Genomic DNA, 23,565 nt, shown 5'->3' with positions numbered 1-23,565 from the left:
TAACTGTCTGAAGTGTTGCATAGTCAGAGGAAAGGTAATTCAAGCTATTTCCTTCTCTTTCTTACTTCAAACTTCTGCCTCAGTTCCATATTTCCTTCTTCGTCCCCTTCTGGAATGGGCACATTGTAGTATTCACCTTCTTCTTGATTAAGCAATTTATACCTTTAAAAGAAATAGGAGAAAACTGTAAGTTCACTTATTCTCAAATGAACAACAACAGTTTATGCAATGCCTCTCCTTCAACCAGTGATTAAACTGTTTGATAAAGGCAGTACTTAATCAGAGTCAGCAAAACCAAGCAGGTTCTGTCCAGTAACTTTTGGAGGAATTGTTTGGATCCATTTGAAAAGAGTTATTCTAATTCTCTAAGTATGCAAAACTTTAAGCCAAATAACTTTATTTGTAGATATATTTGACTAGATGAGGTCTTACCATCCACTTGCTGGCATTTTCATAAGTTCTGATACCCCAAATGAAAGTGAACCCATAAAATCATTTCTTGTTGTTCGATCCCAGTCCCAGATCTCAACAGACAACCGTCTATCTTTATCTGTTGGTTTTAATTTGCTAGAAAGAATGAGAGAGAGAAAAAAAGCACACATTCAATATCTCAGCATGAATCGGGGAGAAAAGGTCCCAATGATACCCACAACTTCACTGCATAACTTCTCAGGAAATAGTTTTTCTTTCTAGATGACAGAGAAGATAATACTGACGTTTTGCTTATCCATTAGTCTAAGAAGAGAGTCGCAGGCAGAAAGGCATAGGGATATTCTGAATATCATGATGGTTTGTAAAAATACACATCATTAAGAGCAGGAATAGAGCACATATAGGAAGGACACATTACTAGAGATGATGAGAGGAGATTTCTATTGTTGCTGTTTGTCCTTCATTCTCAAAGAGGACCATAACATCAAGAAGGGGATGCCATGACTTGCAAATAAACTGGATTTCAGTGAGGAGGGATCTGCAAAGTCACCAGCCTCACTCTCTGCTTCTGAGACTTCTGGGTCCAGTGGCAAGATACAGATCAGGACAAGTGGAGATGTCCCTGGCTGCAGGAGGAGACCTTGGCCTTTATAAGTTATGGTCTTTCCCAGGTCTCAGATTGACTGAGGCAATGCCCATTCAGTGAGTAAGGTTAGGTAAGAAAAGAGGCAAAGAATGGCTTCTTTTTACCTAGAGAAGAGAAGAGGTTTCTACTTACAAGGTGAATGACTCATTCCACTGTGGATTTAGTGTGGAGCGGATCGTTTTGGTTTTTTGTTTACTTTCATTCTTAGGGTCAGGGATAAGTTTCAGCTTCACATAGGGATCTGAAAGTCCATTCGGATCCATAGGGATTAAGTTTTTTGCATCTCGTACTATACAAAGAGAAGAAGGAAAAAAAAAAGCAAATGTTAATAAAGGAAGGCTAACAATAGTATACACAAATCTTCTGATGGCGATCCAAGCCAAATGGAAGAAATGTCAAGTTAATATGAGGCTTGGGAGTGGGCAACAAATATGATGAACCATTAAAGAAGTACTATTTACCTCTGTAGTCAAAGATTGGTCACACAGATGTTTGCTTTTAACAAGTGCTATAAAAGAGGGGCAGGCCGGGAGGTGATGGTGCTGCGTGCAGGGGGAGTCTGGGAGGAGGCCTGACCAACAAGAGGGGCAAGTCGTGCCACCAACCACAAGGGCCATTACCAGGCCTTTCACCAAAGGGCTGGGAATGGAAAGAGGAAGGTAAGAAGCAAATGCAGAGCCCTTGTCTGGGACAGCAAATAATCCTGGGACTACCACTCCATAGCCCAGATATTTAAAAAGCCCCTATCAGGACCTCCAAGGACCATGATGGCAGTGTGAACCCTGGCTGCTCCATGCCCCTCCCATGCCCAAAACATAGTAACTAGTGCCCCAGGGCAAAACCTCAACAGTAAAGGCTTGGGAACCCTAGAGGAAGGGTGTGGCTAGGGCCCTGCCTCAAGATGGGTAGAAAGCAGACTACAAAGACTCTGGTGTCCTACTATCCTCAGGGAGGAACAAAACTCAGAGGGAGATAATGTGGACTCCACACCCACAGCTGAAACATCAACACGGAATGGATCCCAAGCACAGAAAGCTCTCCTAGATAAGCTCAAAAGAACTTTGAAAATCAAATGAGAGAGAAGACAAAATGAATAATTCTTTTAAAATCAAAATTGCCGAATTAGAAAAACATTATGATGAAGAAAACAGCTCCTTAAAAAGAAAAGTGTATGATATGGAAAAGGAGCTCCATAAACTAACCAAGGAAAATGATTTGCTAAAAAACAGAATCAACTAAATTGAAACAAATAACTCTATGAGGAACCAAGAATTAGTCAAAACAACAAGAATGAAAAATTAGAAAAAGAGGTAAAATATCTCAATGGAAAAATAACTGACCTGGAAAACAGATCCAGGAGAGATAATCTGAGAATCATAGGCCTACCAGAAAATCATGATGAAAAAACGAGCCTGGGCAACATTCTCCAAGAGCTCATTAAGGAAAACTGCGCTAGACACTAGAACCTGAGGGTAAAATAGAAATCGAGAGAATCCACCTGCTGAAAGAGATCACAAATTAAAAAGTCCTTGAAATGTTGTGGCCAAACTCAAGAACTACCAGGTAAAAGAGAAAATACTACAAATAGCCAGAAAGAAACAATTCAAATATCGAGGAACCACAATGAGGATCACAGAGGATGTGGCAGCCTCTACACTGAAAGATCAGAGGCAGTGGAATTCGATTTTCCAGAAGGCAAAAGAGCTTGGATTACAACCAAGGATCACATACCCAGTGAGACTGAGCATATTCTTCCAGGCAAAGAGATGGTCATTCAATGATATAACAGATTTCCAGACCTTCCTGATGAAAAAGCCAGAGCTCAATGGAAAATTCAACCTCCAATTACGAGATACAAGAGTGATATAGAAAGTTAAACAAGGAAAACACACACACACACACACACACACACACACACACACACACCCTGTTATTTAATAAGAACAAACTGTTTATAGATAAGTAGAGAGTATGAGTTTAAATACACAAAATGATGATAAAAAAATCTTATTAAGGGCTACAAAGGGACTGCAATGGAAGAAGAGGAATGAATGAAGTAGAAAAGGGTAAATTATGCCACACAAAGAGGCACACAAACAGTATAGCAGAGGAAAAGAAGGGAGGGAGATGAGTATTATATGTGCTTTTCCCTCATTGGGTCTGGTGCAAGGAGGGAATAACAACCAGTTAAACAAAGGACTCTATGGAGAAGAGACACAAAACGTATCATATTAGAGGGAAAGAGGGGAGGGAGAGGAGCTTCACATGAGATTTGTTCCTGTCACTCTTGGTGAGAAGAAGAAATAATATACTTCATTAAGTATAAGAATATCCTACAGGCAGTAGGAGGGGAAAGGGCTACGAAATGGGGAGTGTGGTTAGTAGGGAAGGAAGAAGTAAGGGGGAAAGGGAGGAAAAGAGAGGGGGGCTGATAAGGGAATACTGAGGGAGGCAGTGGTCAAAATCAAAACTATTAAGGAGGGGAAGGGAGAAAGGGAGAAAAAATATAAGCATTAACAGGGGAGGGAATAGGATGGAGGGAAAAAACATATAATCATAACTGTGAATGTGAATGGAATGAATTCTCCCATAAAACAGAGGCAGATAGCAGAATGGATTAGAAATCATAACCCTACGATACGCTGTTTACAAGAAACACATCTGAAACAGAGGGATACACACAGGGTAAAGGTAAAAGGCTGGAGTAAAGCATATCATGCCTCAGCTAAAGTAAAAAAAAAACAACAAGGGTAGCAATCCTTATCTCAGATAAAGCAAAAAGAAAAATTGATCTAATTAAAAGAGATAAGGAAGGAAACTCTATCCTATTAAAAGGCACCATCAAGAATGAAGTAATATCATTACTTAACATATATGCACCTAGTGGTACACCATCCAAATTCTTAGAGGAGAAGGTAAGGGAATTAGAGGAAGAAATAGGTAGCAAAACTATACTAGTGGGAGACCTTGATCTCCCCTTCTCTGAGCTAGATAAATCTAACCTCAAAATAAACAAGAAAGAAGTTAAGGAGGTAAAAAGAATTTTAGAGATGGCAGATATGACAGATCTCTGGAGAAAACTGAATGGGGATAAAAAGGAATATACCTTCTCAGCGGTACATGGCACATACACAAAAATTGACCATGTACTAGGACATAACCTCACAATTCAGTGCAGAAAGGCAGAAATAATAAATTCATCATTCTCAGATCATGACACAATAAAAATCATATGCAATAAAGGGCCATGGAAAGACAGACTAAAAACTAATCGGAACCAAAACAATTTAATCCTAAAGAATGAAAAAGTCAAACAAGAAATCATGGTAACAATCAGTAACTTCATTCAAGAGAATGACAATAATGAGACATGATACCAAAATTTGTGGGAGCTGCAAAGGCAGTTCTTAGGGGAAGTTTTATATCCCTGAGTGCATACATGAACAAATTAGAGAAAAGGGAGGTAAATGAATTGGGCATGCAATTGAAAAAGCCAGGAAAAAAAAAATTCAAAATCCCCAGTTAAATACTAAATTAGAAATATTGAAAACCAAAGGAGAGATAAATAAAATTAAAATTAAGAAAACTATTGAATTAATAAATAAAACTAAGAGCTGCTTTTATGAAAAAAAAATCAATAAAATTGGTAGACCCTTAGTCAATATGATGAAAAAAAGAAGAAAACCAAATTATGAGTATCAAAAATGAAAAGGGTGAACCTATCAGCAATGAAGAGGAAATTAAAACAAAAATTAGGAATTCTTTTGCACAGTTCTATGCACATAAATTTGACAATCTTAGTGAAATGGATGAATATTTACAAAAATACAGGTGGCCCAAATTAACTGAAGAGGAAGTAAATTACTTAATTAACCCCATCTCAGAAAAAGAAATTGAACAAGTCACCAGTGAACTCCCTAGGAAAAATTATCCAGGGCCAAATGGATTTACTAGTGAATTCTATCAAACATGTAAAGAACAATTGATTCTAATACTCTACAAACTATTTGGGAAAATTAGTGAAGAAGGAGTCCTACCTAATTCTTTTTATGATACAAATATGGCACTGATACCTAAATCAGGAAGAGACAAAACAGAGAAAGAAAATTATAGAGCAATCTCCCTCATGAATATAGATGCAAAATTTTAAAATAAAATATTAGCAAAAAGATTACAGCAACTTATCTCAAGAATAATACACTTTGATCACGTAGGATTTATTCCAGGAATGCAAGGATGGTTTAATATTAGAAAAACCATCAGTATAATTGATCATATCAACAATAAAACTAGAAAAAACCACATGATTATCTCAATAGATGCAGAAAAGGCTATTGAAAAAATACAACATCCATTCCTATTAAAAACACTAGAAAGAACAGGAATAAATGGAGCCTTCCTTAAAATAATACTTAGCATCTATTTAAAGCCATCAGCAAGTATTATATGTAATGGGGAGAAGCTAGAAGCATTTCCAATAAGATCAGGGGTGAAACAAGGATGTCCACTATCACCCCTCTTATTCAGTCTGGTACTAGAAATGTTATCAGTAGCAATTAGAGAAGAAAAAGAAATCAAAGGAATCAAATTAGGCAAAGAAGAGACCAAGCTATCACTCTTTGCAGATGACATGATGATATACTTAGAGAATCCTACAGAATCAAGTAAAAAACTACTTGAGAAAATAAATAAATTTGGCAAAGTTGCAGGATATAAAATAAACCCACATAAATTTTTGGCATTCCTGTATATTTCTAATGAAATTCAACAGCAAGAGATAGAAAGAGAAAACTCATTTAAAGTTACTGCAGACATTATAAATTACTTAGGCATCTCCCTGCCAAAACAAACCCAAGACCTATATAACCACAACTACAAAACACTTTTCACACAAATAAAGTCAGATCTCACTAATTGGAAAGACATCAATTAATCATGCCTGGGTAGAGCTAATATAATAAAAATGACAATTTTACCTAAATCAAACTATATATTTAGTGCCATACCAATCAGTTTACCAAAAAAATACCTTATAGAGCTAGAAAAAAATAGTAACAAAATTCATTTGGAAGAATAAACGGTCCAGAATATAAAGGGAATTAATGAAAAGAAATGCTAGGGAAGGTGGAGTAGCTATACCAGATTTCAATTTGTATTATAAAGCAGCAGGCATCAAAACAACTTGGTACTGGCTAAGGAATAGAGGACTGGATCAGTGGAATAGATTGGGCACATGAGACTCAGCAGTCAATGACTCTAGTAATCTATTGTTTGATAAACCCAAAGACCCTAGTTTTTGGGACAAGAACTCACTATTTGACAAAAACTGCTGGAAAAACTGGAATATAATATGGCAGAAACTAGGCATAGAATATTATCTAACAACATATACCAAAATCAAGTCTAAATGGGTGCATGATCTAGGTATAAAGTATGATACTCTAAGCAATCTGGGAAAGGAAGGAATAGTTTACCTGTCAGATTTGTGGAGAGGGTAAGACTTTATGACCAAACAATAATTAGAGGGTATTATAAAATGTATAATGGATAATTTTGACTACATGAAATTGAAAGGCTTCTGTACAAACAAAGCCAATGTAACCAAAATTAAGAGGGAGGTGTGAAATTGGGAAAGAATCTTTACAACCTATGTCTCTGACAAAGGACTCATTTCTAAAATATACAGAGAATTAAGTCAAATTTATAAGAATACAAGTCATTCCCCAATTGATAAATGGTCAAAGGATATGAACAGGCAGTTTTCAGAGAAAGAAATTAAAGATATTATAAGCACATGAAAAATGCTCTAATTCACTATTGATTAGAGAAATGCAAATCAAAACAACTCTGAGGTACCACATCTCACCAGTCAGATTGGCTAAGATGACAAAACAAGAAAATGATAAATGCTGGAGAGGATGTGGGCAAATTAGAACACTAATGCATTGCTGGTGGAGTTGTGAACTGATCCAGCCTTTCTGGAGAGCAATCTGGAATTATGCTCAAAGGGCTATAAATACTTTCATACCCTTTTATCCAGCAATACCACTCCTAGTGTTATATCCCAAAGAGATCATAGAAGTGGGAGAAAGACCCATATGTACAAAAATGTTTATAGCAGCTCTTTTTGTGGTGGCAAAGAATTGGAAATTAAGGGGGTGCCCATCAATTGGGGAATGGCTGAACAAGTTGTGGTATATGCTTGTTATGGAATACTATTGTGCTATAAGAAACGAGGAGCAGTTGGTCCTGCTGAGTGAGGCTGGAGAGGCTTATACAAACTGATGCTGAGTGAGAAGAGTAGAACCAGGAGAAATTTGTACACAATTACAGACACAACGTATGTGTGATGACCAACTTTGATAGACTGGACTCCTCTCAGCAATGCAGTGGATATAAGTGAATCCCCAAAGACTCATGATGGAGAGAAATATGTACATCCAGAGAAAGAACTAGAAAGAATTGAGTTTATATCCAGGTGGAAGCAAAATACCTGATCTTCTTCCTTCTTTTATTTGGTTTTATGTCCTCTTTACCATTTTTCATTCCATCTGATACAATCTGTCTTTATAACCTGACTAATGTATAATGTGAAAGTATTTACAGATCCTATACTTGACTATATGCCGCCATGGGGAGGAGGGGAGGGAGGGGACAAAATGTGAAACTCAAGGAATTGTGGAATTGAATCCTGTAAACTAAAAGGAAACAAACAAATTAAATTTTTAAAAAATCACTTAACCTTTTTGTGCCTCAGATTTTTCATCTGAACAAGATCAAGTGAGATAACATTAGCAGAGTTCTTTGCAAACTTGTAAGGCCTTTATGTTAGGTATTATTCTTATTAATTATATAATTATTAATTATTATTACTAGGCAGTTAGGTAGCCAGAGTGAATATAGTACTGGATCACTTTAAAGTACTTCAGTCCTGAAGAACTGAGATGAAATTCCATCTCAAATACTTAATAGCTGTGTGACCTGAGCAAGTCCTTCACTTCTATCAACCTTATTTTACCTCTTTATAAATTGGGGTACTACTAGCACCATAGGGTTTTTCTTAGGATCAAATCAGAAAATATGTATAAAACCACTCTGCAAAACACAAAGTGCTATATAAAATCATTATTATTTATTAGTATTATTTTTTCAGTGACAACTCTACTTACCTAACCCAAAAATATATTTACAAACTTTCAATTCAACTGAATAAAAAGATTAAATTAATAATCCCTTCTATACTTCTTCAGAATCTAAATCTATCTTACATTTTAAAAACATTAACATCAGTGGCAATAATTTATCATAGCCCAGTTTTTGGTGGCAAATAACAGATCATTGACACATTTCCTAAAATCACGCTTTTCAAAAAATTTGGAATCTCCTAAGGAAACAAACAACATCACTTTTAAATACCAAAGTTCATTCTGTACTTTAAAGTTTCATAGTTTCAGATGTCACAGACTGAAGATTCATCTGCCACTTGGGTACACACATGGATTAAATATGATGCTGGCATTCAGAACCTTTAAAACAAAACAAAAGAAAACAAAACTGCTCCATGTACCATTCAACAAATGAATCAACTCTTTGAATCCACATTGGTTAATGAAAGACCCAAGTGCAATCAGAGAACTTAAAGATAATAGCAGTAGTAGTAACAACAATAACAGGCTTATAAAGTACAGTACATATATTATCTCATTTGATTTGTAATGTGGCTCTGTCACATGGAGAGCATTTTATAGATTCTTAGAGGTCAAATGATTTGCTCAAAGTCAGTTATGTAGGAAGTATCTAAGACTGGATTTGAACTTAGATCTTCCTGATTCCAGACCTAGCACTTTTATCCACAATGCCACTGAATATAGTATAGCATATAGTGTGTTAGTCACTAAGCAATTAAGTGCTTACTATGTACTGGGAACTACACTAAGCACTGGGAATATTAAAAAAGAAGAAAAAAAAGATAGTCCCTGTTCTCAAGGACTATACATTATAAAGTGGGAAACAACATGGAAATAACTTCTTATTCTGTCATTCTTTGAAATCCTATTTGGGGTTTTCTTGGCAGAGATACTGGAGTGCTTTGCCATTTCCTTCTCCAGCTCATTTTATAAGTGAGTTGCCCAGGGTCACACAGTTAGTAAGTGTCTGAGGTCAGATTTGTTCTCAGGAAGATGAGTCATGCTGACTCTAGGTAGGGAACTCTATCTACTGTGACCCTGGCTGCCAAAAATTACTATCTACATATAAGATATATGGAGGATAAATTGAAAACAACCAACAGAGGTTATCCAAAGTTAAAGGCGTGTGTGTGTGTGTGTGTGTGTGTGTGTGTGTGTGTGTGTGTGTGAGAATGACTCTGGACTAGTCCCTAAATTCCTTAATGCTCTGGGTAAATCTCTAATACAGGGTTGTTTTCTTTTTAGCCTTTTGTGTGTCAGGACACCTTTAACAGTGTGATGAATTCTATATAAACCTCCTTTTAAAATACCATTTCTAGATGCATAAAACAAAATGCATAGGACTACAAAAGAAAACAATTATGTTAAGTGAAACACACCAAGTTCACAGAACACAGGTTAAGAATGTCTGCTCTACAAGGAAAACAAGTAGTGCATCTCTCCTTAATACTTTTCTATACCATATCTATTACCACCGTTTCAAATTAATAATGCAGTGCTGTGCTTTACAGGTTTGAATAAAAAAAAAACACTTTAAAAAGTATGCATTTGAGGAATAATAAAAACCAACTTTTTAAGGTAAAATAAAAGAATGTCTGCTCTAACACTACAAAACACAGAGTAGGTGCCAACCTGCCCAGGTCGAGGGAGTTTTTTCATCTGGCAGTTTTTATGCCAATAAAATCACTGTTCCATCATGATGAAAAATACTCTCCACCTCCAGAGAAAGAACTGATGAAGGCTGAATGCAGACTGAAGCAGATTATTTTTCACTTTCGTTTTTTCATGGTTTCTCCACCCTCCTGTCTTCTTTTATAACATGACTAATATGATAATACATTTTACATGATTGAACATGTATAACCTATACCAAATTACTTACCATCTCAGCAAGAAGGAAAGTGAGAGAGGGAGAGAGAAAATTTGGAACTCAAAATTTTAAAAAAATGAATGTCAAAAATTGTTTTTACATGTAATTGGGGAAAAATAATTTTTTTCTTTTTTTTCTTTTCTTTTTTTTTTTAATGCTTTATTAACTTCTGATTTACATCATTCGTTTCCGCCAGATTTTGAGTTACAAATTTTCTCCCCGTTTTTCCCCCACCCATCCTCCCAAAACAGCAGTCCCACAGGATATCCCCACCTCCAATCTGCTCTCTCCCATATTTTCTCCCATACCCATTTCAACTTTTCCAGTGGATCTCTATGCCTCAGTGCCTGTATATCTTTTTTTTTCTTAATAACATGTAAGATGGTATTAATAATAGTGTATATATATATATATACACACACACACATATATATTTGAATATTTGATTTTAAAACTTTCAATTCCAGATTCATTCCCTTCCCCCCCTGCCACCCACCCCCACTGGGGAGACAAGCCGTTCAGTATAGGTTGCACATGCGTGGCTAATGCAAAACAATAACATAGTAGATGTATTGTAAAAGACTGACTATATTTCCCTCCCTCCTATCCCACCTCCCACTTGTTCTATTCTCTACTTTGATCCTGTCCCTTTTCAAAAGTGGGTGCTTCCAACTTCCCCCCCCCCCCCCCCCCCCCCCCCTCCACCCCCCCCCCCTCTCCTCCCCCCCCCCCCCTATTCTCCTGGAGGGTGAGATCCCCTATTTAGTGTGTATTTACCTCCCTCCTCAAGCCAGATTCAATAGTAATAAGGTTGACCCATTCCCTTTTGCCTTCCTATTCTTCCCCTCCATTGTAACCACTTTCCCTTGCCTCTTCTGTATGAGATAGTTTGCCCCACTCTGTCTCTCCCCATCTCCTCTCATTATATTCCTCTCACCTCTTAATTTCACCTTTTAAGTATCATCCCTTCCTGTTAAATTGGTCCCGTGCCCTCTATCTATGTATACCTGTAAACGTATATACACACATTCACATATGTATTCATATGCCCGCATACCCTCATATAAAGACATATATATATATATATATATACACACACATTTCTAATCCCTGCAATTACTGAGAAAAGTTTCATAAGTTACAATTATTGTTTTTCCATGTAGGAATGTTAATAGTTCACCTTTGGCCAGGTGGCTCAGCGAGCAAGAGCACTGGCCCCAGTGCCGGAACGACCCGGATCAAATCCGGGCCCAGACACTCATCACCACACCCAGAAACAACAACTGGCCGTGTAACCCCGAGCAAGCCACTCAACCCCGATTGCTTTAAAAAAAAATAGTTCAACTTTGATAAGTTCCTTATGATTTCTTTTCCCTGTTTACCTTCTCATGCTTCTCTTGCTTCTTGTATCTGAATGTCAAATTTTCTATTCAACTCTGCTTTTTTCAGCAAGAATGCTTGAAAGTCCTGTATTCTACTGAATGACCATATTTTCCCCTGAAATATGAAACTCAGTTTTGCTGGGTAGGTGACTCTTGGTTTTAATCCCAGCTCCCTTGACCTCCGGAATATCACATTCCAGGCCCTTCGATCCCTCAGTGTAGAAGCTGCCAGATCCTGGGTTATCCTGATTGTGTTTCCACAATATTCAAATTGTTTCTTCCTGGCTGCTTGTAATATTCTCTCCTTAATCTGGGAATTCTGGAACCTGGCTATAATATTCCTAGGAGTTTTCTTTTTGGGATCTTTTTCAGGAGGTGATCGGTGGATTCTTTCAACCTCTATTTTGCCCTTTCGTTCTAAAACATCAGGGCAGTTTTCTTTGAGAACTTCCTGGAGGATGCTTTCCAGGCTCTTATTTTGGTCATGGCTCTCAGGCAGTCCAATAATTTTTAAATTATCTCTCCTGGATCTATTTTACATGTCAGTGTTTTTTCCCATGAGATATTTCACATTGGCTTCTATTCTTTCATTTGTTTGGATCTGTTTAACAGCATCTTGATTTCTCATAAAGTCATTAGCTTCCATTTGCTCCAATCTAATTCTGAAGCAATGATTCTCCTCACTGAGCTTTTGAGATTCTTTTTCCATCTGGCAAATTCGACTTTTTAAGGCATTCTTCTCCTCATTGCCTTTTTGAGCCTTCTTTGCCATTTGAGTCAGTCTGTTTTTTAAGGTATTATTTTCTTCAGTCAGGTTGTTGACTCTCATTTCATAATTTTCTTGCATTGTTCTCATTTCTCTTCCCAATTTTTCCTCCACTTCTCTTATCTGCTTCTTAAGGTCCTCTATGGCCTGTAACCAGCGTGTATTTTCCTTTGAAGCTTTTGGTGCAGGAGTTCTGACTTCACTGATTTCCTCCTGTTCCATGCCTTGCTCCTTCTTATCCCCAAAATAGGAGTGTAATGTTGGAATCTTCTGTCTGCTTTGTTTCCTTTGCCTGCTCATTTTGCCACTCAATTACTTGACTTTTGGGCTTTTTGCCACAGTAGGACTCTGTCACCAGACAGGGGATTTTTCGTCCCAAACGCTGGGGTTTTCTCAGCTGCCGGAGGTATTAGATGGGTGCCCTCTCTGAGGTCTCTACACGCTCTGGCAGGCTGGACACACACCCCAGGACCTCCACCCTAGACTGCAATCCAGATCCAAGCAGGTTAAAGCAAGAGCCATTACCCCTCAGACTGGTGCTTGGTCCCCCTACACTCTGCAGGCCAGGAGCTGAAGCCGCCACGTGGTGCTGGCAAGCTGTGCTGGCGTCTCAGCGGTTTCTCGCCCCGGGGGTAAAAGCCACGCACTCCCACTTACTGGGTCTCAAAGTCCAGACTGCACTGGCCTCTCACCTTTTCCTTTGTATCTATGTATTGATAAATCTGGAAACGGCCACAGCTGCTGCTGATCTGGAGTCCCTCTGGCTGGCGGCTGGTCAGGCCTGCCCTGGGGCTAAAGCCTCGGCGTGGTGCTGGGCTCGGCTCCCAGAGCTTTGCGCTGGCCGATTCCTTGCCGGCCTGCCGGGCTGTTTTCAGCAGGAGGTTAGCTTCTCTGCGTCATTTTGTGGGTTCTGCTGCTCCAAAGTTTGTTTAGAGTCCCCTTTTTACATGGATTGGGGAGGGTGGAAGCTGGAGCCGCGGGAGGGTCGTGCTTCTACTCCGCCATCTTGGCTCCGACCCCCGGGGAAAAATAATTTTAAAAAATCATTGGTTCAGTACTTGTTCCGAACACACACAGACACAGATACACACACACACTATCTATCCATCTACCTATCTATCTATCTATCTATCTATCTATCTATCTATCATCTATCTATCTATCTATCCATCTAATGTACAAGTATTATAAAAACAGAAAAAGATGAAAGTTGAAATATTTTAAAATAGTTTTATTTAACAGTATAAAACCATTTTCTTTTGCTTTCACTAAAATTATTGTGCTTTTTAATGTGAGCAATGTGTTTGAATATGGCTCATTATTTTTTAAAACCCAGGTTTAGCACTTCATGATAGGGAGAATCAAAGGTTTAATTCCAACTTAAATTTATTTTCATACTTGGTTTTAAGAGCTGAAAAAGATTCCTCACAAAGATACAGATATCCAAAGGGAAGAAATGAATCATTTGTTGAGGAAACTAATTTATGATATTTAATTTTTTAATCCCATCTAAAAACTATGCAAAGCTTTGTTTAAATTTGGCTATACATTTCCATCTTCCCAGAAATTAAAATAGAAGTTCTCATATTTTCTTCCTGTACACCCCACTATGGAAACCACTGGTATAGAGAACCAGAGTCTCACTCGTTCTTATATTTATTTAACCAGACAAATCATTCAAACACTAAGAAAAATTATGAAACAAGGGTGGATGGAGTGCTGTACTTAGAAAGACCTAATTTCATGTCCCACTTGATTCTTACTGGCTGTAATGACCCTAAGCAAGTCACCAAATCCTCTCTGTACTTTAGGCAACCCTCTAGAACCAATCTACTAAAGCTTAGTTAGACCAGTTTAGATCTGTCTCTGTGTAGGGAATTTCCACCCTTGTCAAAATCCCTAACATAGTGCTTAATTTGAAGTCAGAAAACCTGAGTTCAGAATTCTGGTTTGGATATTTACTAGCAGTAGAACCCAGGCAAGTTACATAATTCTTTGTGCCTTTATCGATAAAATACATATTTGTGCTACCAAATGGGTAGTGAGAAAGTTTTGTAAAATTCAAAGTGAGTCATTATTACTGTTGCTGTTATACATAAATCCAAACCACTTGGGAAACTCATTTGGATAAGCCATTTCTCTTTACTGGGTCTCATTTTCTTCATCTGTAAAATGAAGAGGCTACAATAGATGATCATTAAGGTCCCTTGCTAATGCTAATATTTCATGATTTTGCTATTCTAAATAAAGACATTGCCCAACTTCTAGAACTACATGAACTTTGGGGGGCATAGAAATTCAATGTACCTCTTCTGATTTGTTAAGCAGGCCCTTGTACTCCAAAGAGTTGGTACATTTCCCCTAATATCAATAGATCACAGATTGAGAGCACTAAAGGAAGCTGGTGGTTATCTACATGGTGTAGCAAATGAAGAGCTGGACCCAGAGTCAGGAAGGCCTATGTTTAAATCTGGCCTCAGGCACTCGCTAACTATGTTACCCTGGGCAGTTCACCTCTGCTTGCTTGAGGCTCTGTGTGGGGATAATAGCAATAACTACTTCTTCAGGGTTATTGAAAAGGAGATAATGTTTGTAAAGAACTTTGCAAGCCTTAGTGATGTGTGAATGCTACCTGGTTATCACCTAGTCCAACTCTCATTTTAAAGCTAAGAATACTGCACCCCAAAGATGTTAAGTCACTTCTGTAAGGGGGAATCTAGTGGTGATAACAGTAACAACAACCACAAAGACTGGCATTTATATATATAGTGCCTGCTATATGCCAGGTACTATGTGCTAAGTACTTCCCTATGATTAATTCATTTGATCCTGACAACAATTCTGTGAGATGGGTGCCCCATTTTACAGTTGAGGAAACTGAGGTAAACAAAAGCTAAGTGACTTGCCCCAGGTCATACTACTAGTAAATGTCTGAGGTTAGATTTGACTTCAGATCTTCTTGACTCCACTCCCAGACCAAAATCTGTACCTAGATCTTCTGATTCCAAATTCATCTCTCTTTTTATGAATATCTCCAGGCTTCAGTCTACCCCTTCTCTTATGGAATCTATATTTCAGCCAAGCTGTTTTCCATGCACAATATGCCTAGGGAAGATCTTCCCTGCTCCTTAATGGGCCTCACTTGAGAGAAACTTGCTTAGGAGACTTTGTTTTTTCAGGAAGGCCCAAACCTTTTGTCACTTTGTAATTAGGCAGTGGGTCATGAAGATTGTGATGTCCTCTGACCCTGGAGAAGGCTATACTCTGAGGTGAGGTTTTGCTTTGGGGGTCACTTATGGGAAGAGTTGTGTGATTTGGCCAAATGAGACTCTGGGCAGCTGTTGAGTACCTTAGCTTTGAAAATCCAGATGTTGGTGCTTCTCTCTCCGGTAACTAAGTATGTATGTAGTAGTCAGACAGCTAGAAGCCCTATCTGTTGGTCTGTTGAATTATGTTATTTTCTCTGTATTTTTTGTCTGCTTGCAATTTCTGTTTGCATTTTCTCTGAAGTTCAGGGTGCTGACTTCCCCCTCTGAACTAAGTGAATGATATATATGTTTGATTTCCTGAGTATGCTAGGGTGCTTGCTGTTACACCCCTGCAATTAGATTGTAAATAGTTTATATTTACTTGTCTGTGTACATGTTGTTTCATCCCAATAGAATGTAAGCTCCTTGATATCAGGGACAACTTTGTTTTTGTATTTGTATCCCCAACACATGGCACAGTGCTAGGCATACAGTAGGTGGCTCCTTACCTTCCCTCACTCTAGATATCCAATCAGGTTCTAGTTCTGCAAGATTCTACTTCCATATTATCTCTCCCATGTTTCCTTCCTTCTGCTTAGAACCACCAACCTCACTTAAGCCCACATCTCTTCTTACTTTGACTGCTGCAATAGTGTTCTAATTGGTCTTGCTTCACAACTGTCCTTTTTCCAGTCTATTATCCATATGGCTAGTAAAGTGGTTTTCTTAAAGTAAAGGTGTGACCATGTCACTGCTCTGCTTAATAACCTCCAATGGCTCCTTATTACCTCTCAGATCAAATATGAACTCTTCTGTTTGGTATTTCTAGCCTTTAATGAGATGGCTCCAATCCTTCTTTCTTGCCTTATTATACATCAGCTCCCTTCATATACTCCTTTGTCTAGACAAAGTAGTTTCTTGTTATCAAATATCCTATTCCATTCCTTGTCTCTTTGCCTTTGCACAGACTCTCCCCTTTGCTTAGAATGCTCTCCCTCTTCTACCTCTGCCTCTATGAATCCCTAGTTTCCTTCAAACTCAGTAGAAGTTCTACTTTCTACCTTAGGTCTTTCCTAATCTCCCCAGCTGCTGCTGTCTCCTTTCAGAATTCTTTCTTATTTGCTCAGTATTACTTATATGTGTACACATCTCTTCCCTAATTGAATGTAAACTCAATGAGAATGAGGATTTTTTTCATTTTTGTTTTGGCATCTCCATTTCCTAGTACAAGACATGGAATATGATAGGTGCTTAATAATTGCTACTTGTTATTGATTGAAGTATGCTGCACTACAGGATTACCAGTAGACCCTTGGCCTTAATTTGCATTCTCAAAGTTTTCCACTATTTCCTCTGTGATTTGCAACTGTTTCTTTGATAAACTAAGATATGATTTTGGATCCTTAAAGAGATTTCCTTTCCAACTAACCAGATTTTATGTGATTGCTTTGAAAATAGTATTCATATGGACAGATCACATTCAGTTCTCAGGTGAGTCATATTTAGAATGATTCTAGCTCAGAACTTTTCTCAATTCTATCTAGATGGCATAATTATGATGCTGATGATGCTGGAAAGGGAAGGAAGATTTGGTTTTAATCAAAAGGATTGGATTCATTCTGCCTAGGAGGCAGAACCAGGACTAATCATTTACTATATTTTACTATAAGCATTTACTGCTGTAGAGAACTATGCTAGGTGCTAGGGGAAATAGAATAATTAGGCAAGACACAGTCTTTATTCTTATCAAGCGAGTATAATATAGTAGAGGGACAAGATACAAATATATAATTGCATACATTGTTTCATAAGTACATTAGAGAGTGGGAAAATAAAATACTATCTGAAATCCGAGTCAAAGGATGGCTTTAAATGGGAGCAGAGAGACAGGGAAGAGACAGTAAAGGCAGGTAACATTTGAGTTGGATTTTGATGAATGACGTTCCATGCAACAAATACAGGGAATAGCATCAGTAAATAAAGGCACTGAAGTTTCTGTCTGATTAGCTTCATAAATTTCGGCAGATTACTTAGTCTTTCTGGTGCCCAATCTCCTCATATGTGCAATAGGAATAATACAACTTACCTTGTCCACTTGATAGGACAAAAATTCAAATTTACCAATTTGCCATTTGAGATCCTCCACAGTCTGGAACCAGTATACCTCTGTAGCTGTATGTAACAGTCCTGTTTCCAGGATGATTTCATATTACTCCCCTTCGATGTTACTCTCCAGCACATTACAGTCGACCCAGCCTATCAACAATTCTCCATGAATGACAATTAATCTTTAATTGTTTCTGCCATTGGACAGTCCATTTCCTCAGGTATGGAATGTACTGTCCCTCTCACCTTCACCCCTTGGAATCCCTATTTGTGTTCAAAGCACTTCTCAGAAGCCACCTCTAACATGAGGTGCTCTGCTCTGTACCTCTTGAAATTAACTTGTAATTATTTTGTATTTGCTTATCTCTGTATGAGTTATAACACCCCTCTTTCCCCAGTAAAATATAAGGTCTTTGAAGTCAGGAACTATTTAATTTTTGTCTCTGTATTTCTAGAACCATGCACATTGCAGATGCTTAATAAATGTTTCTTAAGGTCATTTTTTTTTTTACTGTAACATACAGATGGGTAGGGAAAATTATGGTATTATGTAAAGAGATCTGGCCTAAGCGGTCAGGTTTGTTAAATGATAATCAATGACAGATCAGTCATCTAATGAGACCTATACTTATTTCCTGAAAGAAGGTTGCAGTTTGACTAGGTCTTTCTTTTTTGTACTTGGTGTCATAAAATGATAAAAAAAATTATGTTAAAATGAGATGACTCCAACTGAATATAACTTTATAAAAGAATAGACAAAATTCTTACATCCTTGTCTAACAAAGTGGGAAACTTTAGAAAAGCTGTACAAAGAAAGAAAAGAAGGAAGGAGGAAGAAAAGGCATACAAGACTTGGTTAGAACCCAATGAAACATCAAGAAGGAATATTTTTAAGCCATGATCAAAGTAAGAACCTAGAAATCTTCCTCCAGGAAGTTCTCAAAGAAAACTGCCCTGATGTTTTAGAACCAGAGGGCAAAATAGAGGTTGAAAGAATCCAATGATCACCTCCTGAAAAATATCCCAAAAAGAAAACTCCTAGGAATATTATAGCCAGGTTCCAGAATTCCCAGATTAAGGAGAGAATATTACAAGCAGTCAGGAAAAAACAATTTGAATATTGTGGAAACACAATCAGGATAATCCAGGATCTGGCAGCTTCTACACTGAGGGATCAAAGGGCTTGGAATGTGATATTCTGGAAGGCAAAGGAGCTGGGATTAAAACCAAGAATCACCTACCCAGCAAAACTGAGTATCATGTTTCAGGGGAAAATATGGTCATTCAGTGGAACAGAGGACTTTCAAGCATTCTTGCTGAAAAAAGCAGAGTTGAATAGAAAATTTGACATTCAGATACAAGAAGCAAGAGAAGCATGAGAAGGTAAACAGGGAAAAGAAATCATAAGGAACTTATCAAAGTTGAACTATTAACATTCCTACATGGAAAAACAATAATTGTAACTTATGAAACTTTTATCGGTATGAAAATAGTTGAAGGGAATAAATATATATATATATATATACATATATATGTCTATATATGAGGGTATATGGGCATATGAACACATGTGTGAATGTGTGTATACATGTTTACAGGTATACATAGATAGAGGGCACAGGATCAATTTAACAGGAAGGGATGATACTTAAAAGGTGAAATTAAGAGGTGAGAGAGGAATATAATGAGAGGAGATGGGGAGAGACAGAATGGGGTAAACTATCTCATACAGAAGAGGCAAGGGAAAATGGTTACAATGGAGGGGAAGAGTAGGAAGGCAAAAAGGAATGGCTAAACCCTATTTCCATTGAATTTGGCTTGGGGAGGGAATGACATACACACTAAATAGGGTATCTCACCCTCCAGGAGAGTAGGGGGGGAAGAGGATGAGAGGGGGGATGATGGAAGGGAGGGCAGGCTGGGGAGAGGGAAGTTGGAAGCATCCACCTTTGGATGGAATCAAAGTAGAGAATAGAACAAGTGGGAGGTGGGATAGTAGGGAGGGAAATATAGTCAGTCTTTTACAATATATCTACTATGTTATTGTTTTACATTAGCTACACATGTCCAACCTATACTGAACTGCTTATCTTCCCAGTAAGGGTGGGTGACAAGGGGGGAAGGGAATGAATCTGGAATTCAAAGTTTTTAAATCAAATGTATATGTATATATACTATTATTAATAGTATTTTACATGTAATTCAGAAATAAGATATACAGGCACTGGGGCATAGAGATCTACCATGCCCTACTGGACAAGTGGAAAGGGGTATGGGAGAAGATATGGGAGAGAGCAGATTGGAGGAGGGGATATCCTGTGGGACTGTTATTTTGGGGTGGTGGGTAGGGGAAAAATGGAGAGAAAATTTGCAACTCAAATCTGGCGGAAATGAATGATGTAAATCAGAAAAAAAACCAATATTTTTTCCATTTTGTTGTTGAAATAAGAGTAGAATTACAGAGGGTAAAACACAAACTCAGACAAAATACTACTTCTAGGAATTTGTGGATAAGATAGTTTCTTGAAAGGTCACAGCAGAGCAAATATTTTAAAAGAGCAGCAGATCGAATAATGCTAAGAAAAACTCAAAGAGAAACAGTATGTTCACCTATCCAAGGACTTCTGAAAGAGGTTACACCAGGAAACCAGTGAGCACAGATAAATAAACCAAAACTCTACAAGTGCACTGTCTGGAGATGCTCCAGGAACACTCAAAGGCCTGTATCATCCTGTAACTAAGGAAGAAGTGGTGGCAGTCCAAAACCTAGTGTGTCTGAACAGGGAAGTTGTAGAGGGGCAAACATTTAGTAGTAGGCCAAATATCTGTTAACACTTCAACATACAGTACTCCAAAAGGCCCAGAAAACCACAGTATTCTGAATACATACTAAACAGGGAACCACAAAACTTGTTAGTGTTTTGAGATCAGATGCATCAGGGAGGATGTAAGACAATAGGGAAAGATTCCAGGAAATCAAAGTGAGGAACTAACTAGGGTCTTAGTATCCCATTCAAAAGTTTAGGAGGGGGCCAGAGCTTGGTCCTTTCACAAAGTTTTGCATGAGGAACTGAGGATGGGGATAAGATTAAACAGAAGAAGTCACATAATACTATGAGGAAATATTATGGATTAATAGATGCCCAAGAAGAAAACCCAGAAGAAGAGAATATCATGAGAATTATAAGCAAAGCCTCATAGGAAAAAAAATGAACTATATAATGACTGCAGAAGCACCTGGAGGAAATGAAGCATGAGATTATAAGTAAAGTAAAGCTATGGAGGAAAGATTTAAAAGGAAAATAGCTTAACTCAACAGGCAAATAGGCAGAGTCAGAGAAAGGAGAAAGAAGATTTTAAGAGGGAGAGTAGAATTGATGAGGGGCATGCAAAACAAAATTCAAGCTTATAAAGTGTATTTTAAAGAGGAGATGAAAAGGAAAGACAGAAAGGGTAAAAATCAGTGAATGGGTTCTGGGCTTGGTGAAGAAAGAATGGGCAGTGGAGTACATTGCTGTGCTTATTGCTCTAGGAATGGTGGCTATAGAAATTAGGCAAGAAAAAGAAATCATGGGACTAATCATAGGTGAGAAAATCAAACACTGATTTGGTATTTTATATTTGAATCCACTCTGTAGTTGATTCTATTCTCTAATTCTATTCTGTAGTTTATCTAATAACCTAAACCCTTTTCTCTGTCTCTGAGGGAAGAAGTTCATGAGTTCAAAAGTTCAGTCTTCTTTCAAGTTAGATGCAAGGGTTTAGGTTTCCTATTGATCACTTGTAATTAAAGAAAAACTCTGAGTTGAATTTAGAAATTCAGTGCTTTCATAAAACATTTTAATTTAAAGGGAACTGTTATCTCAGCACCATTTGCAAATCACTTTATGTCAAGAAAACCTCTTATCCCTCATAACTTCAGCTCTTGAAAAAATCTATGAAATCTATTTGCTATCTTTGAAGGTCTACAAGCTGACCTGGTATATTTTCACAAATTACACTGTCCATCCTTGATCAATTAAAAAGGGTCTTATCTCCCTCATAGGAACCAGGGAATCTGTTATCCTTGGTCCATAGCCTCAGGATGCAGATGAATCTAATAAATCAATCAAATATTCCTATAAGACAGAGAGGGATTGTTGCTTGCCCCCAAGTGAGTGTTGGCCCATTCTTCTTAATGTAACCAATCATGTTGTCTTTTCTCCCATGATGCTGCCAAAACCATAAATAACTGTATTATTTTCCTCACCTACCCTGTTTTATTCTTTGTTCTATGCTTAGAAAAAGAACCTGTGCCTTCCCCTCTGGGTCTTTTGAGGTAGCCATTTGACCCACTTTAATAATAGGTTTATTCTCTGCTAATAAATTTATCTATCATGCTTGGAGAAAATATGCCTCAGTTTACCTTTGTTGAATTGCATTCTCAACATAGGCCAAGGAAAAAAACCTGTATTTTTTGGAATATGTTTATGTTCAACTTTTAGAAACTTAGGAATTCAACTAAAAAAACTAAAATGACTTCAACAAAGTAGAAGGAAATAACAATACAGTGTGTGAATCATTTTAACAAAACCTGGGAAGAGATAGAAAGAGAAAGTCCATAAAAATAAATACATCATGTGTAAAATATTTGGGAGTCTACATGCCAAGATACACATAGGAATTATATGATTACAATGAAAAAACACTCATTACAGAAATAAAGATGGACCTAAATAATTGAAAAGGTATTAAAAGCTGGAACATTCCACTGGATGAAAATGATAGTCCTACCCAAAAACATTTATTTGTTCAATATCATGACACTTAAAATACCAAAGGCTTATTTTAGAGTACCAGAAAACACAAGAATAAAGTTCACCTGGAGGAACAAAGCTCAAGAATCTCCAAGAAAATAATGGGGGAAAAGTAGAAAGAAAGAGAGCCCAACAGCACCAAATCTCTATACTACACTATTAAATCATAATCATCAAAACTTCATGGTGATAAAAAATTGGAAGTTGATCTTTGGGACAAATTAGATATACAAGACGCAGAAACAAATACATGTACTATACTATCATGTGTTTAATAAAGACACAGATCTCAAGTCCTGAGGAAAGCTCAAGCTACTCAACAAAAACTTCTCAGAAAACTGGAAAATAGTCTGGCAAAAAATTGATTTTAGCCAACATCTCACACCATATGCCACAATATGTTCCAAATGGATATGTGAAGATATAAAAGGTTTCATCATAAATTATAGGAACAAGGAAGAAGGTACTTTTCATAATTACGGATGGTAAGAATTTTTGAACAGAGGAATAGAGAAGTATAAAAGGAGAAACACTGATAATTTTGATTATATAAAATCAAAAAGATGAATCAATCTAGTTAAAATTTTTCTAGGAACTTTATCCAATAGAAGTCTGATATGCAAACTATATAGAAATGTGATACAAATATATAAGAATAAGAATTATTTCAAAGACATAAATTTTATACTAGCACCAATTAGGAGGGAATCACTAAAATTTCATGAGATGGGAAGTGACATGATTAGAAATATCAATTTGGCAAGTGAATGTGAAGATACACCTATTAAATGCTTCCTATATGCCAAGCACTGTTTTTTTAAAGTATTTATTCTGAATTTAACAAACACAAAATTAACACATCCATACACATAGTAGAACAGAAAGAGAATTTTGTACATGAAGCCATTAAGCTTTAAGATGTCCATTTTGTTTTACATTTTAATTATATAATAAATTGTACATGAAACTTTCAAAGCTGTTTTACAAAGTACTAAGTGATGAGAAAAAAAGAAGTGAAGAGAGTTCCTGCCCTCAAGCTACACAACACATATAGAAGAGCGGTGACCAGGGAAGGTTTTGTCTGGAAAGTTCAGAGATGGGAAGTGAAGATATAGGAGGCCAGATTGCATAC

The 23,565-nt window shown here is 37.3% G+C and overlaps 1 protein-coding gene across 3 annotated transcripts in view; it reads right to left on the bottom strand.

Moving 5' to 3' along the window:
• PRKCA (protein kinase C alpha) overlaps positions 1-23,565 on the bottom strand; it is a 539,987-nt gene that overhangs the window by 97,070 nt on the left and 419,352 nt on the right. For all 3 annotated transcript variants that reach the window (XM_069076600.1, XM_069076601.1, XM_069076602.1), the window contains 3 exons: positions 1,211-1,367; positions 433-567; positions 66-162 (listed from right to left, as the gene is read on the bottom strand). In XM_069076600.1, the coding sequence (XP_068932701.1) occupies positions 66-162; positions 433-567; positions 1,211-1,367 (389 nt within the window). The remainder of the gene's footprint in view (positions 1-65; positions 163-432; positions 568-1,210; positions 1,368-23,565) is intronic.

The sequence above is a fragment of the Petaurus breviceps genome, unplaced genomic scaffold (assembly GCF_028583685.1).
Source record: "Petaurus breviceps papuanus isolate PSGF00001 unplaced genomic scaffold, PetGlider_PUasm1.0 90925, whole genome shotgun sequence".
In the NCBI taxonomy this organism is placed as follows: domain Eukaryota; kingdom Metazoa; phylum Chordata; class Mammalia; order Diprotodontia; family Petauridae; genus Petaurus; species Petaurus breviceps.
The sequence above is the reverse complement of the archived record's forward strand: the minus strand, read 5'-3'. Positions and strand labels throughout refer to the sequence as shown.